The sequence below is a fragment of the Podarcis liolepis genome, assembly GCF_965112155.1.
Source record: "Podarcis liolepis genome assembly, chromosome: 3".
In the NCBI taxonomy this organism is placed as follows: Eukaryota; Metazoa; Chordata; class Lepidosauria; order Squamata; family Lacertidae; genus Podarcis; species Podarcis liolepis.
Genome location: NC_139557.1, coordinates 28,033,389 through 28,049,174, shown reverse-complemented (window position 1 = coordinate 28,049,174; position 15,786 = coordinate 28,033,389). Strand labels below are relative to the sequence as shown.

Below are 15,786 nucleotides of genomic sequence, written 5' to 3'. Positions count from 1 at the left end.
AGATTATACAGCAGTATTGCCAGGAAGCAGAATTGTAAATGGAGCACTCCTTTTGGTTATAACTCTGTATGTGCTGGGAAATAATTGATGACAACAAACTGAACTCTATACCCTTGGCATGTGTGTGTTTTTAAACAGAACCCTGATATGGAAGTTGATGAAAATGGAACGTTAGACTTGAGCTTGAACAAGCAGCGGCAACGAGATGGCTGTTGCACCATTTTGACGCCCCTAGAACCAATGTCGCCGCAACAACAGGCTGTGATGAATAACAGGTGTTACCAGCTGAGTGAGAGTGACTGCTGGGATTTGCCGGTGGACTACACAAAAATGAAGCCTAGTAGGATAGATGAAGATGATTCAAAAGAAATCAGTGTATGTCTCTTTCATGCTTTCTTCCATTGAATTTCTAAGAACTGGTGGTGGTGGTGGTGGCAGTAGTGGGGAAATGATTTACCCACAAGCGGCTATGGTTGACATCTGATCAGATCTTTTAACTAGAAATTGTTTTACTAACTATGTGCTCATTTTCCATATCCTTCTGATTTCCATTGCAGAAATTCAAGGTATACTTTGGTTATCTAAGTTCAATTTAGAATGAACACAGGGGACTGCAATTTTGTGCAACTAACTTGCCTAGCTTATCAACGTTGGTTGTCATATTCAGGGATATTAAAGAATGCTTTGCTAACAGAGCAGAAGGCATGTCACATAGATAGCCTATTTTTTTTGTCCTTATACTGGAAAAAGTTGTTAGCCATTCACCATAATGGAAAAAAAGGAAACTGCTTGGGATTATTTCTGTGTTCTTGTTTCTGTGATGACATTGCAGACATTGAAAGTGGTAGTAAAGAAAGAAGCCGAAGTATCTCGTTAGTGACTATATTTTCATTGCAAATTTCCAAATGACAAAAAAAGGTAGAATGTGCTGTGTTTTCCATTGTTGCTCGGAAAGGAGGCTTTTGGTAATCATCGGTGCTGCTTTATTTATGATGCTGCTGTTTATCTTTGTTAGGTTCTAACTTTTCCTTAGCACAATTTATAGTCAAGCTTCTGTAATACAGACATGATCTTACAGTCCCAGACTTTAGTGTCAAGAAATTTGGTGATGGTACATTTTGATTGCCTGATCTTATATGCACTTTTCCTCTGCTGTCATATCAATCTTCGTTCAATAAATGATGGCACAGCTTCTTCTTCTTTTTTGGGGGGGACACACCTTAAATGAGACATGATGGAATATGCTTTGTATACATTATCACTAAAATAGGAGAAAATACATAAAAGATAGTATATGCAAAGCAAGCAGAAGCAGAACTTCATATTTTTTATTAGACTGCCATCTACAGGAATTTTTGTGTCCAAACATCTCAGCTCATTAATCTGAACATTTCCAAATTCAATATGTGGAGAGCTGTGAATTCTAACCTACAAACTATACTTAGTAAGAACAGTAATTTAGAACTGAGGCATCGTTTGTGCATATAACTATAAAATATCAAATACTATGTTTGGATACTTAATTATTTGACTCTGTTATTATGTTTGTGTTTTTCTGGATAATATATTATATATGGAAGAGTAAAGTCTTCACATATGTTCATTCTACAACACACACACCCCCAAAAAAACCCCCAACCCAGTGGATTTTTGTACATAACTATTCATAAAATGAGGGTGGTTGATACTGAAACCCAAAAGAGCAACTTCACAGAACAAGCATATTGCAATTTCCACCCCAGCATGGTAGAAGTTCTTATACCTACATTCAGAGTTCCTAATTCTCGGCTATTTTTCCATGCTACTCCATATTAGCAAACATCTATATAAAATGTGGTTTTGACATTTTGGAGTTTCCCACACAAGCCATTTGAATAAACGAAGGTGAATTCTAAATCGGCAATAAATTCCCTTTCACGCATTCTAAATTACACCACCAAATTTGAAAGCAAAAAGTGGCAATTGTTGGTTGCAGGTGAAAATGACTTCCATATGGCAACCGTTCCGTGTAGCTACTTTATGTAAGAATCTCATCACATGGATTGGGACTGCAGTATGTAAATAAAATACATGCACACCTCTCCTTTGTGTGCAGCTGGGGATGAAGAGACTTCTGTGCAATAGGACCAATCCATGCGGTGACCGCATTGCACAAGTGATAGCAGCAACATGAAGCTCCCAACAGATGGAATGAACTTTGAGCAGCAACCACACTACTGTGGTAGCCTATGAAGCAGCCCTAATACCTCATAATGGCCACCACCACATAATAGTTCCACACCCCTTTTTCAGTCCCTAAAATCAATCCCAAAGGATTCACCGCATAATAGTCACAGGGGCACTCAGCACACATTCTCTGTACCAGGCAAAAGTGTGAGGGGAGTGGGCGGGCGAGAGAAACTGCAATGAGTGATGCACCAAAAACAGTTAGTAGCAAATAATAAGCAACAGAAATATAAGTAGGTTCATTAATAAAGAATTGTTTCCTCACGTAATGGTTGCGCCTCAGGTTTTTCCTTGCATAATGGTTGTGCCTCGGGTTTTCCTACTCATAATAGTCACACAGCCCTTTTTAAAAAAAGGAAAACATCAGCATTAAAACATGCAACCATTATGCAGTGAAATACGGTATGCACTTAGAATCGCATGCTCATGCAGACTGTTCCTCTCACTTCATCGCAGAGGATGTAGTCTGCAATCCTTCCAAAGTAGTGATTTACTGAAGGCGCAGGGCATCCAATTCATATGTGGAAGTATTTACTCCACTGAAGTGAATGGGGTGACTCTTAAAGGTGAAGAGGCCTTGTGCCCAGAAGATAACATTTCATTGGCATACCTCTATCCATTATGGCCCACTATTTAATCTGATTAATCTTTATCCTTGCCTGCAGCCAGAAGACTTAGATCCTTTCCAAGAGGCGCTAGAAGAACGAAGGTACCCTGGCGAAGTCACGATCCCAAGCCCTAAGCCCAAGTATCCTCAGTGCAAAGAGACTAAAAAGGATTTAATAACGTAAGCATAATGTGAGGTGAAATTATTTTTTACTCCTTTTATAACCTTTCTCTCTCTCTCTTTCGTTGTCTGACTTGAATAAACAAATACATATATGCCTTGCAGTATGAGCATGCAGCATTTGCAGCATATAAATGTTTCAGACTGTCAGTTAAGTTTAAGTGATGAAGCTAACATGGTATCTGCTTGTCCTTAATGATGCTATATCGTACTGAGACGCCATTTTCATTGAATTCTGTTCATTTTGCAGCTTTTTCGGTAGGATGCTTAAACCCCCCTTGCAGACATTGCAGCTAAACTGGAAACAATGAAACTTTTCAAAAGTATTTTTTAAACATACTTACTATTTTGGCTGTTTTTTGTTTTTGTTTGGTGGCAGATGTCCAACACCAGGGTGTGATGGGAGTGGTCATGTGACTGGTAATTACGCCTCACATAGAAGGTGTGACTTCATTTTTTTCATGGTGGATTCTGTCTTTTCAATTTATTGTTTTCAGCTTACCTCAACAATGCTGTCAAAGTAAAAATGTTGAACTATGTGTTAACCCTTTGAGTAATAAATGTTGATCTTAAGAGCATGCTGATTTGTGTGTTGTATAAACGTCTTTTTTCTTTTAAAACTACTACTAAAACATTTTTAAATTTCCTAAAAAAAATTCAGATAATTAACCCATGGATCACTAATGCTTTTTTTGTTGTTACACCTACAAACCTATTAGGGGGAAAAATCTGATAACACCAGCAATAAAGCTTTATACCTAAATATATTCAGAGGGTTAACTTGTGTTACAAAATTCAGTATTGCAGCACTTGCCCGCCCCATCGCTTCTCTGCATTACAATATTTTTTTTAATTAATTTAATTTTTTTTAACGTTGTGTTTGTTTGGAAGGTCTTAGTTTAAAAGGTTGACTTACATGGCTATCCTGACCTGTTTTACAGTCTGTCTGGCTGCCCGTTGGCTGACAAAAGTATTCGAAGTATGCTGGCCACAAGCTCACAGGAACTCAAGTAAGATATAATTAATGCCTCTCTTTTTCTTTTTAAATTGTTTTCTTAGCAGTTGCAAACAGAAGTTTCGGAATATAAGAGGACACTGAACAAAGCTACTGATACATTACTGAGCTTCTTACGGCATGTGGATATCAAACACAGACTATGATCCACAGGCTGTGGATGTTGTCCTGTCACAGGTTGCTGATTGCTGTGATGTCACGGCAGGCACAGGCTAGGCAGAGATTCATAGCCCTTATGGATGCCATGCTGTTCATCCATGATGTAGGAGAGCGTCTGGGATGCTGTGTTTAAAAGAGGAAGCTGTGAAGACCTTAGAATTACAATAACATTAAAACAATGTTTTTGAAATTGAACTACTGGCCTTCTGATGCAGAACATTTGAATAAATATTGAGCTTGTAGTAAACAGTTGTCGAGCAGATAAAAACAGGGGCTCTTTCAATACATGAGATTTTCAGGCCGCTTTTATTTCCCTGTAGGACAAATAAACTTACTTGGTGGAAGTAGGAAATGCAAACCTTAATGTTCGTTTATATTTTAAGTTCCTTAGTGTCCTGTTTCCAGTGAAAGATTTGAAATTAGGATAGCATAGTGCTAGATTAGAATAACACTTCATATCTCAACTGTGGGCACCTGGCGCCAGATTCCAAAAAGCTGAGTGGGGTTGGGGACAGATCCTTCAGTGGAGTTCATAATCTAATAAGTCTGACATTTGGAAGGAATTAGAGTACACCAAAGGACACAGATCAGAAGGAGACACATGGCAACAGGATCAAGAAGCTTCAAGGCCGTCCCCAGGTTCTTTATTGCTTGGATGTAGTTGAAGCATTTTGTTGGCATCCGTCTGTCTCGAGAGACAATGGAGTGTTCCTCTGGGGGTGAAGTCAAAACAATGGAGAATCACAGCGCCTGCTGTGGCTGTAGTAATTGGTAACTCATAATTGCTGCCTCCCACATTGTTTTTGCTGCGTTAGCAGCACCAAAGTACTTCTCTAGGGGGCAAGCCTGAGCAGTGTGTATGGAGTTCCTGGTTGGCCCAGACGACAAGACCCCCTTCTCATCACTATATTGGATATCTCTGGCCTATAAAAACAAGATAAATGAATGATGTCAAAGAAATTTGCTAGTACAGAAGCAGCCAGAGAGAACTTTCCAAGAAGGATTTTTATGTGAGTACTGAAGACCTAAAGAGCATCTGGCTTTGGAAGATGTCATGGATAAAATCAGAGTTGTATTCAACTCTTCATAATAGTATTTATAAATGAGAACACACTTGAATTGGTATAAATAAGTTCAGGTGTCCCTTTGAAGTTTAATCAGGTCTTTTTGGCAACAGAAAGAATTCCAAGCACCATCACAACTGCTATCAAACAGAGATGGTCCCACTTAAGAGACATTTTTCTTAAAACAAAGAGCAAATCAAGGATACATCAGTATCATCTGTTTTTGCTTTCCCTGTGACCTTATTCACAGCATAAACAACAGTGTTTAGTCCATGAGTCCTCTGAACAGTCAGTATGTACTGTATAATAAAATAGTTCAAATAGCTTTTAAACCATTTCACACAAATGGTTTTTATCAAAACTCTGGGAAAGTATATTAATTCCGCAGAGAAGTACCTAAAGGACATTAGAGCTAAGGATGCTGTCACTTTTGCAGAACAAAGATCCAATATGCAGTTGATTTTTTAATGTGCTCATAAAGGACTGGCAACATTGGGGGGAGTCCAGGCTTTTAAGCACTTGCAAGTGAGATGCTCAAGATGTCCATGAGATAAACTCAGTCCTCTAACCTCATCAGTGAGAGAGGTGGCTTTCTTGTCTCAGCCCAGTTATCACATATTTATGAGTGTTGTAGTAGAACTGGTGCTTCCGTGATGAGAGTGTGGAGCTCTTTGAACCTATATTTGGGCATCTTCAACTTGTCACTTTTAGATTCCTGCTCCAGTGGGGAATGCTGTCACTTTCAGAAAGGAGCATAATGAAAAAGATAAGAAAATCTTATTCTTCCATTTGTAGCAGAAACAAGAGAAGCTCTGGGTATTCCAAGATGCACTTTCTGGCCTGTCTGGTTTGTTACCTGAAGGTAACCACCTACTCCTTCATTCTGAAGATTTGTTAGGAAGAGACAATCTCAAACTCCTTCTTTGATTCCTCTGTCATTACCAGATGGATATTGCCTCCTGGATGTCTACAGTTCTCCTTTCAGTAAGCTTCCATACTGAAATGATAAAGATCTCATTGCCACATCTGATCAGCAATCAGATCTGTATTGAAAATGATGAGACTGATCAACTGATAGACTGTTCTGCCAGCTTCTCTGCAGTTTTCAGCAAAATATCAGCACCATAACTTAGAGCACCTCTGGAATGTCAGGATTCAGTCACATACCAGTATGTTAAATTTAAAATGGATTGATATGCTCTGTCACCCTGACACACCAAATCCACTTTTTTTAAAAAAGTCTTTTTTGCAGCTTGAGAAGTGACAGGGTAATGCATTGAAAAGTGTGGGATGAACAAATAAAGGTAAAGGATCCCTGGATGGTTAAGTCCAGTCAAAGGCGAGTATGGAGTGCAGTGCTGTTCTTGCTTCAGGCTGAGGGAGCCAGTGTTTGTCCACAGACAGCTTTCCGGGTCATGTGGCCAGCATGACTAAACCACTTCTGGTGCAATGGAATACCATGACGGAAGCCAGAGCGCACGGAAATGCCATTTACCTTCCCGCCACAGTGGTACCTATTTATCTACTTGCATTGGTGTGCTTTCAAACTACTGACCTTCTGATCAAACCACCAACCTTCTGATCAGCAAACCCAAGAGGTTCAGTGGTTTATACAGGAAGACACATAAACACTCTGTAAGCAAATGAGATGAATGCAGGACAATGCTCATTTTCATATAATCACCCTGTAAACAAATCAGCGTGAATGCTCAACAAAGACAAGACGCAGTTTAACCACCATGTAAGCATTGTGCAAGCTATTTGGGAAGAATTCTCAATTAACAGGTCATCTCGAGGGGCCCTAATTAAAACTACCAGGGAGGAACAAATCTTCCCACTCCTCTCATTTCTAGCCCAGCTGGTTTGCCCCACCTGCCTCCCTCCTCCTCTCTTCTGGAATCCATCCTACAGAGTAAGTGGTCATAGAAAAGCCCCGAGGGAGGGTGACAAGAAGGAAGGGAAAGCCCTGAAGTCAGCATCAAGCACCAGGGGATCATTCAAAAGGTCCCGTTCTTCATTCTGCAGCAACAACAAGAGAAACTATGGGTATTCCAAGGTGTATTTCCTGGCCAATCAGATTATTGCCAGAGTATTATCACCTTCGCCACCATTCTGAAGATGTTGGTGTGGAAGAATTATCAGGGCCACACACATAAAAGGAAGTAAGAACAAAAAAAACCACCCTTGCAGGCATGATGACCAGTGCATGGACTTCAGTAAAAAAGCTCCACAACTGAAAATATTCCAAACTCTGGCATTGGATGTCCTTGCATTCCAAAACAGGAGCATCTGTGCCACTTTGCCAGTGGAACTGGGAGACAGCTGCAGGGCCAAAGATATCAGAAGACAAAAACTAAAAACTTTGTGGCAGGCTTGTTCCTTGGGAACTCGGGTGCCCATGGGACAAGTGAAAGGCATCAAGCTTAGAGAAGTGAAGCAGTAGGCAGTAGCATTTCCCCCCTTGCCACTTTCCCACTGCATCCTTCTCTTCCAGCTTCCTGCCAGACATACATACATACATACATACATACATACAGGAACCCCTGCTAAGGAAAGTCTCCACGCTTCCCTTCCCTTCCCTAATGTTCTGTCAGGAAGGCAGAAGCACCAAATGCAGCCCTGAAAACTAGAATAAGTACTCGTCTTTTTCATTTCACCAAGTAAGGGCCCTTCCCTTCCACAGGTTGAGTGGATGAAATGCATCTGTGCCAATAAAAGTTCAGCTCAAGCTTGTTAATAGTTCACAGAAGGCTAATCCACAGTTCCTCTTGTCCCACAGCTTTGCACCAGGAGGAAACCGCTCTTTAGCTCTCAGTCAGTGCAAACAGTCTCAGGATTGCAGTCAAACAAATAGACAATAAAACTCACATACAGTAGATACATTGAAACCAAGAGAAATACATCAAAAACATCCCACTCTATTTCTAAAAGGCCACAGAAGGCCAAAGGCATGGTTACAGAGGAAGATAGATCAAGATATATAAAGACACCAGGGCTTCCTGCGGGGAACATTCCGCAGAAGGGAAGTCACTGCAGAAAAGGCCTATTCTCATGTTGCTACCCTCTGGGCCTCTCGTAGAGAGGACACATGAAGAAGGACCTCAGATGATGAGCGCAGGGTCTGGATCAGTTCATATCGGGAGGGACAGTCCTTGACACATTGCAGTCCTGACCTGTTTAAGACGTTATAGGTCAAAGCCAGCACTTTGATTGGGCTTGGAAACTAATTGGCAGCTAGTGTAGTTGGGCCAGGATTGGTGTCATTTGCTCAAACCATCTTTCCACGGTGAGCAACCTGGCAGCTGAATTCTGCACCAGCTGGAATTTCTGAACTTCAGAGGAAGCCCTACATATTATGCATCGCAGTAATCTAATCTGAGGTTACCAGAGCATAGACAACAGTAGTTAGACTACCAACTGAAGCTGATGGAAGGCATTCCACGTCACCGAAGCCAGTTTAGCCTCAAATGACAGCAGTGGATCCAGAAGTACCCCGAGCTGTGAACCTGTTCCTTCAGAGGGCATGTAATGCCTTCAAGAGCAGACCTCCTCCCATCCATTCTGTGTAGGGAACTGTCCACTAACAGCACTTCAGTCTTCTCTGGATTGAGCTTCAGTTTACTCAGTCCAGCACATCCACTTCCCAACCTACAGATGTAAAGGAGAAGTAGAGCTATGTGTCATTGCTGACAACATACTCTAAAATTCCAGATGACCCCACTCAGTGGTTTCAGGTAGATGCTGAATAGCATGGGAGGAGGGAATTGAACCCTGAGGAACCTTGCATTGACGGCCCCATGGGGCCAAATGATATTCCCCAAACATCAGCCTCTGAAAACAACCATCTAAGTAGGTTTGGAATTACCATCTGCTGATGGTGTGAGGGATTTACTGGTATCTGTTTAGTTTCCGTCATCTTATGTCTAGTCCCTAACATCCTGCCATGCTTCCTATATTAAACATTAAAAAGGCCTTGGCTAATAATAATAATAATAATAATAATAATAATTTATTTATACACCTCCCATCCGGCTGGGTTTCTCCAGCCACTCTGGGTGGCTCCCAACAGATTAAAAGCAGAATAAAACATCAAACATTAAAACTTCGCTAAACAGAGCTACCTTCAGATGTCTTCTAAAAGTCAGGTAGTTGTTTATTTCCTTGACATCTGATGGGAGGGCGTTCCACAGGGCAGGCGCCACTACCAAGAAGGCCCTCTGCCTGGTTCCATGTAACCTCACTTCTCGCAGGGAGAGAACCCCCAGAAGGCCCTCGGAGCTGGACCTCAGTGTCTGGGCTGAACGATGGGGGTGGAGACACGCATTCAGGTATACTGGGCCAAGGCTGTTTAGGGCTTTAAAGGTAACTTTAAAGGACACTTTAACACTTTATAACTTTAAAAATGGTTTTACAGTTGAATTGCATTATAGGCTATATAGGCTTGCAGCTTCTGAATAAATAATTATCTATAGAACTGCAGATTACAGAGCCCATGATGCAGTGCAACTCTGATATAACTGCATATGCATAACAACATCTGGTACTCAGAAGCAAACATTCCTGTATATAGTGTGTGATTGAGAGTGACAGAGACAGAGAGAATATTGATGCATATAATATATATGAACTCTATAGCCAAGCTGCTTCGTGGATTTTATTGTCCATATGCTACAAAACATTTGATAATGTTTAATATAGGGTGCATGGTAGCACATAATGAGACAGAATAAATCCAACAGGCCAGGCAGATTTTTCACAGAAATGTATTGCTGGGTGAATGGATTTTATTAGAGTTAGAGGTTTGAGAGGGCAAAATATGATAGGATATTATGTAAAGAACAGTTTGATTGAATAAGAATAAAATATGGCTCACCTTTCATTTGGTGGAGAACTACCCACCTTGCTAAGTGTAGTTTTTATTTTTCAACTTGTGCATATGTGGCAGAACACACCTTTAAAGTCCATTGAAGTATTTGTTGCATGCTTCACACGCATGTATCCAAGCTAGAGTACATCTAGCCTAATGCCCTGCTTCCTTTCCCAATTGCACAGGTTAGATAAAAGGCAGGGCACTTGATTAATTTCTAATCAAAGGGTATTATACATTTATCCACCTGTGATTTAGCTAGTATGTACTATTGGTTTAACTTGATAACTAGCTAAATACTATTATTGCCTTTTTTCCTGCAATGAGACTGTTCAGTTAATCAAATCCAAAGTGCCAGAAAGTACTTTGATACCTATCATTTTATTCTTCAGCAACAAAAGAAATCTACATATATTGATTTAGCTGTCATCAGCCCTTCCTGCGGTTGGTGCTGGGAGTTATATAAGAAAAAGAAACCAATGGGAAATGCCTTGTTCATATTTGTCAGGTTGCTTTGTGGATCTCAATTGCCGGCTGCAGCCCTGCCATGTAGGGCCCATGTAGGGCCACAGAAATCTGGTGGCCCACAGATTTAGTGCTGTGTTGAGGTTATTTCAAATGCATGTAAAAGTCAGCAGCCAAGAAGGGGGATGAAAAAAGACTAAAACTATGTGGTTGATCATTACAGAAAGGAATTATTTTGTGCACAAGTCCTACTGAGCTGAGTTTCACAAAATCACTAAGTTAGGGCAATGCATTCTGGTGGCAGATTCCAGAAGCCATTAATTCTGATTTGGGAGAAGACTCTTGGGAAGATGATAAATGATCCAAAAGTTTCTCCAAAAAAAACAACCAAACCCCAAACCCCTCTCATGCTGGAACTTGCTTGTGCATTGATCCAGACTGGTGCTGTCACCAGCCTACAAGAATTTGCCAGGCTGAATTTTGGAATTTCTCAGTGTATCAGGTGAGAGAGAAGTTTTTAAACTCTGTTTCTCGGTTTTTCAAATACATGGAGTCTGACGGCCCTGAATTAATGATGAATATTAGTCCAATGAAAGAGGTGGTTAATACTTCATTTATCCCCACCCCCAGGCATATGATGCCTTCTGTTAGTAGGTGGTTCCACCTTGATGGCTCTGCCATTGTCAGCCTGCTAAATAGTCCAGCGGAACGCCTTCTGTTCTAGAACCCAATTGCAGACAATTTTATGGGTGTGTGGTTCAACAAGCAAAAAAATTATCCTATGAATAATTGGAGTGTGAATTATATAAACATTTGGGCCAAGGCACAGAACTAGTGCAGTAACACTGTACCACTGCAGTTTGCAGGTTAAAGTACGCAGTATGTCCCCCGCCCCGCCCCGCCCCCCATGGCAACTCAACAATGCAGCATTTGTTTGCACTCTACAAAATATAACTGTACTGTAATTAGTTTAGTCCCTGTTTTATGCCATATCTATGGGTATGAATGCATGGACAGATAGAGTGTGATTGAATCCACTGGCCTTTCCCTACTGACCTTCCTCTATTCATCTGTAACTCTGAACAGAGCCTGCATAAGCTTCAGGTTGAACATGAAGGTTCTGTCGTGTAGCCAGAATAGGCAAATGCCCCCTCTACCAATCTGTGTGTATACCAATGTTACAAACATTGTTGATCCCCATCCAAGTCCTGCAATGAGCTTTACCAACCAGTGGCGTAGCATGGCGGGTGCAGGGGGGCCCGGCTGCACCGGGTGCAACATCTGGGGGTTAGGGTTAGGGGGCGCAAATCCACGGGTTAGGGGGCGCAAATTACTTGCCTTGCCCCGGGTGCTGACAACCCACGCTACGCCACTGTTACCAACCCACCCAACCCCATAAATAAGGTATTTATTACTGTGATATTAAGATGCCTCAAAAATTGCGAGCAATTAAAATTATTAGTAGGATTGGAATGATTAATAGAGAAGATGCAGGAGGAAAAAATATTAACATAAGGACCCACAAAGGGGAGGGGGGAGTCTATGGGGGATTTATGGAATACTCTATTTTTGTTTTGGTTGTTTGGCAATTGTTTGAAAATTACAATACCTGAAATTTTAAAAAAAAAAAAATTGTAAGGGGTTTTGTAGCAATTTTTGCAATTCAGAAGTATAACTGATCTCTTTTTTAGGCCATGGGATTATAAGCAGAATATCTAAAAGCAATCACCACCTGCCCAGATCCCAGTACAGCATACCAGTACTATGGCTGGTTCACACATGACAGTGGTGCCCACACAGTACCCTAGTAGACCAGGCTTCTGGCCCAGCTACATTATGTTGCAGTGCCATTTGCCCTTGTCCCTACATAGGCGGTATACAGGGATGATTAGAGTTGCATACTCCTATGTAACTTCATTGCACAGAGAAACTATAGACCAGATACCAGGAGATACTGAACTCATATAATTATATCAAAATTAACTATTGTCCCATCACCATACTGATTGTGTAGCAAAAATGTCATGTTTGAAGTGGCTGTAGTTTCCAAGAACTTCATAATTAAGATTTCATCTCGAAAGGTGATCACATTAAAGCCAGCAAGAGCTACAGAACAGTTCTACACGTTTACACAAAAGTAACCTCAGTAGGACTTACTCCAAGAATATACATAGGGTTGCAGCATTAATTAACTTGCTATTTTCCTTTAAAACTTTGCAAACCTATTCAGTTTTTACATGGTGCCCTCAAACGGACACCTTTGTTTACTTTGACTACAATCCTATGTACACTTTCTTCAGAGTAAATTTAATTTAATTTAGTGGGGCTTGCATAAAATGGATAAGGTTGGATTGTCATGTCGTGATTAAACTTGGCTTTAAATAGAAATTGCTGTAAACAAAGCCCTTCTTCATTTGGGGCTTATTCAAAGCGTCTCACTAGGATCTCATTCCAGATTTTATAACTTAAGCAGAATGAAAAGTCACCCTCTCAATCTCTCAGCATTATAAATATTCCAGACTGAGACTATAGTGTCACAGTCAGATATTACAAAACCTGTCCAAGATCACTATATCCTCACGAAGCATAGAGTCTAAGACATTTGCCAGTATCCGAATACCCATGCTTCTTTCAACATAGAATCAGCTACAGGTCAGTACAGCTCATTCCCTAATGTACCAGTGCAATGTTTCTTTAATATACACACAAATAGGTATGCTAAGTTAAGACACAAATCCCAATAGATATCCAAGTAGAAAATCAGGAATAAATCAGGAATCCCACTGTACTTATATATCTGAAGATGAATCTAATTAGTGCCCCACCTCATTAAACAATAAAACATAAATATGTAGATCTAATAACTCAGAAGTAATGGCATCAATGGGATTCACAATGGGAACCTAAATCAAATCATTTCAATTAATGACATTTTATTAATATATGTAACCTGTTAATCTTATAATTTTTCATAATTTTCTTACAGTTTCTTACAAAACGTCATGTTTGGTTTAGTATGTCGGTAATAATTTTAATCATGGAAAACTCATTTCTAAATTATTTAATAAATAACATGAATTATATGATCTAGTCAAGTTAATATCTTTTTGTAGTAAATATATTTGCTGATCTGCTTGTCTCAAGTATCAAGCTTAGGGTCCATTCCAAAGCACCTTACCTGAGAGTAAACCTGAATGAATATAAATTTTAAAAATTAAAAAATTGTCCAGTAGCACCTTAGAGACCAACTAAGTTTGTTCTGGTTATAAGGTTTTGTGTGCATTTTTTAATTTTTAAAATTTGTTTTGATTGCGTCAGACCAGCACGGCTACCTACCTGAATCTGAATGAATATACCGTAGTTGGACTTACTTAGGAGTAAACATGTCCAGGATTACACTGCAAATGCCTAATTGTGGCCATCTTGGACATATGTGCATAATGCCAATGAATCTTTTCAAGTACTCTTTGTGCTACAGATTTATTCCATTTTGTTTACCATCAGTTTTACTAATTTTAGTAGAATATATTTCCATAAGACTCATTGCTATTTTCTTTCAAGTTACATGTGCTTAGGAATATTAGTAGACCCTATCAATAATCAATTTATTTGTAAAAAACAACAACCCAAAAAACCCCCATCCAGGCCATAACAAAACAATATTATGTACATTACAGGTGTAAAACAGAAGATAACAGGGAACATTTCCCAAGTTAACACTTAAAAAGGGTCTTGGCAAGCCACTCAAAGGCCCAGTCTTGGCATGTAGCCTTCCTCATTTTCTAGGCCTTTACACAATCAAATTTGCAGCCCTCACAGTATTATGTTCAAACATATTTCCAAACAGGTAACTCATGATCTGCTCAACAGGGTATTCTGGAATCTTACCCAGAGAGAAGCACCAACTCATGGGAGCCAAGCACTTTTGGTCTCCCCTAATATTTTTTGAGAGCGTTCCAAGCCCCTCTCCAATGTCCCAAAAAATCAGGGGGTGGAGGAGGCTGAGTGCAGAGCCAAGCATGACGCAGCTTCAGTTCCTGGCTCCTCCTCCTGCCACTGAGGAGAATGTGGGTTAAAGCAGTCTCCACTCAGTGGCAGTGGCAGGAGCCACCAGCTATTGAAGACGCGCTGTTGCCATGTTTGGCTCTGCCCCAGCTCCTCTTGAACGTTGCACATGCAGCGTCCGCCCCCTGTCCATCGCCCCCGAAAGCTAACGCCTCTGTACCCAGAAGAGATTGCAACAGGGGATTCTGAGCAGCTGTTTCTGGGGGGGCAACAGAGAAGAAATAGAGCAACATCCTCTGTAAGCCCTGACCAAAACTAGCACACCAGTTGCTTGTAGGTAACCCAATTACATTGCCCCCTGACAGTCTCCAATAAAAGAGTTTGAAGCCTAGAAGTGAGTCTTAGCTAGTTCTCTCAGAACACTTTTCAAGATAGCTGCTCTTGTGTGAGATATGCCATTCATCATGAATAAGCACGCTATAGCAGTACCTATAATTCTATGTCTGTTGAGGAGCTTTCCCTTCCTGCAATTCTGTATGTTTGTAACTTTTCTGGCACATTCATTTTAATCGGGGTTGGTAAACCAGTTTTTAAATTGAGGCCACATTCATCCTTGGCTAATGCCAGTAGTAAAGGTAAAGGTAAAGAGACCCCTAACCATTAGGTCCAGTCGTGACCGACTCTGGGGTTGTGGCGCTCATCTCGCTTTATTGGCTGAGGGAGCCGGCGTACAGCTTCCAGGTCATGTGGCCAGCATGACTAAGCCACTTCTGGCAAACCAGAGCAGCATATGGAAACACTGTTTACCTTCCCGCCAGAGCGGTACCTATTTATCTACTTGCATGCCAGTAGTAGGTGTGCCAAAAGCAGATGTAGTCACTGCACACTCCTGCACGGGTGGACACACTCAGCTACACAGCCCCCCGCAACAGATCTGTGCATATCCACTCTGGAGATCTGTGCACATAATCTAAAAATTTGTGTACATCTGCTGAGGAGGGGATAGATAAAAGGAAGTTAATGATAGAATCCTCAGGTAAAAACACTTAGGGATTGCCATGCAGATTGTGATTTCTAGGCACAGGTTTGAGAGGTTTTTCGTCTGTCTTGCCACTTTACCCAGGAATACCTGCCGTTTACTGCTAAGTCTTAACAAACGTCAATCAGGCTTTCTGCAGACTGACACTTGTTCCAATTC

The 15,786-nt window shown here is 40.8% G+C and overlaps 1 protein-coding gene and 1 long non-coding RNA gene across 16 annotated transcripts in view; one reads left to right on the top strand and one right to left on the bottom strand.

The window, feature by feature from the left end:
* Positions 1-15,786, top strand: part of MYT1L (myelin transcription factor 1 like) — a 279,154-nt gene that overhangs the window by 236,542 nt on the left and 26,826 nt on the right. For 12 of the 15 annotated variants that reach the window (XM_083495435.1, XM_083495439.1, XM_083495443.1 and 9 more), the window contains 4 exons: positions 139-375; positions 2,892-3,013; positions 3,393-3,455; positions 3,955-4,023. In XM_083495435.1, the coding sequence (XP_083351561.1) occupies positions 139-375; positions 2,892-3,013; positions 3,393-3,455; positions 3,955-4,023 (491 nt within the window). The remainder of the gene's footprint in view (positions 1-138; positions 376-2,891; positions 3,014-3,392; positions 3,456-3,954; positions 4,024-15,786) is intronic. The other 3 variants (XM_083495447.1, XM_083495446.1, XM_083495440.1) reach the window with 1 other exon arrangement.
* Positions 2,851-14,617, bottom strand: LOC310703452. Its single transcript, XR_014524136.1, has 3 exons — positions 14,472-14,617; positions 3,358-3,525; positions 2,851-2,979 (listed from the first exon to the last, which is right to left on the bottom strand). It is a non-coding gene; the product is annotated as an uncharacterized lncRNA (long non-coding RNA).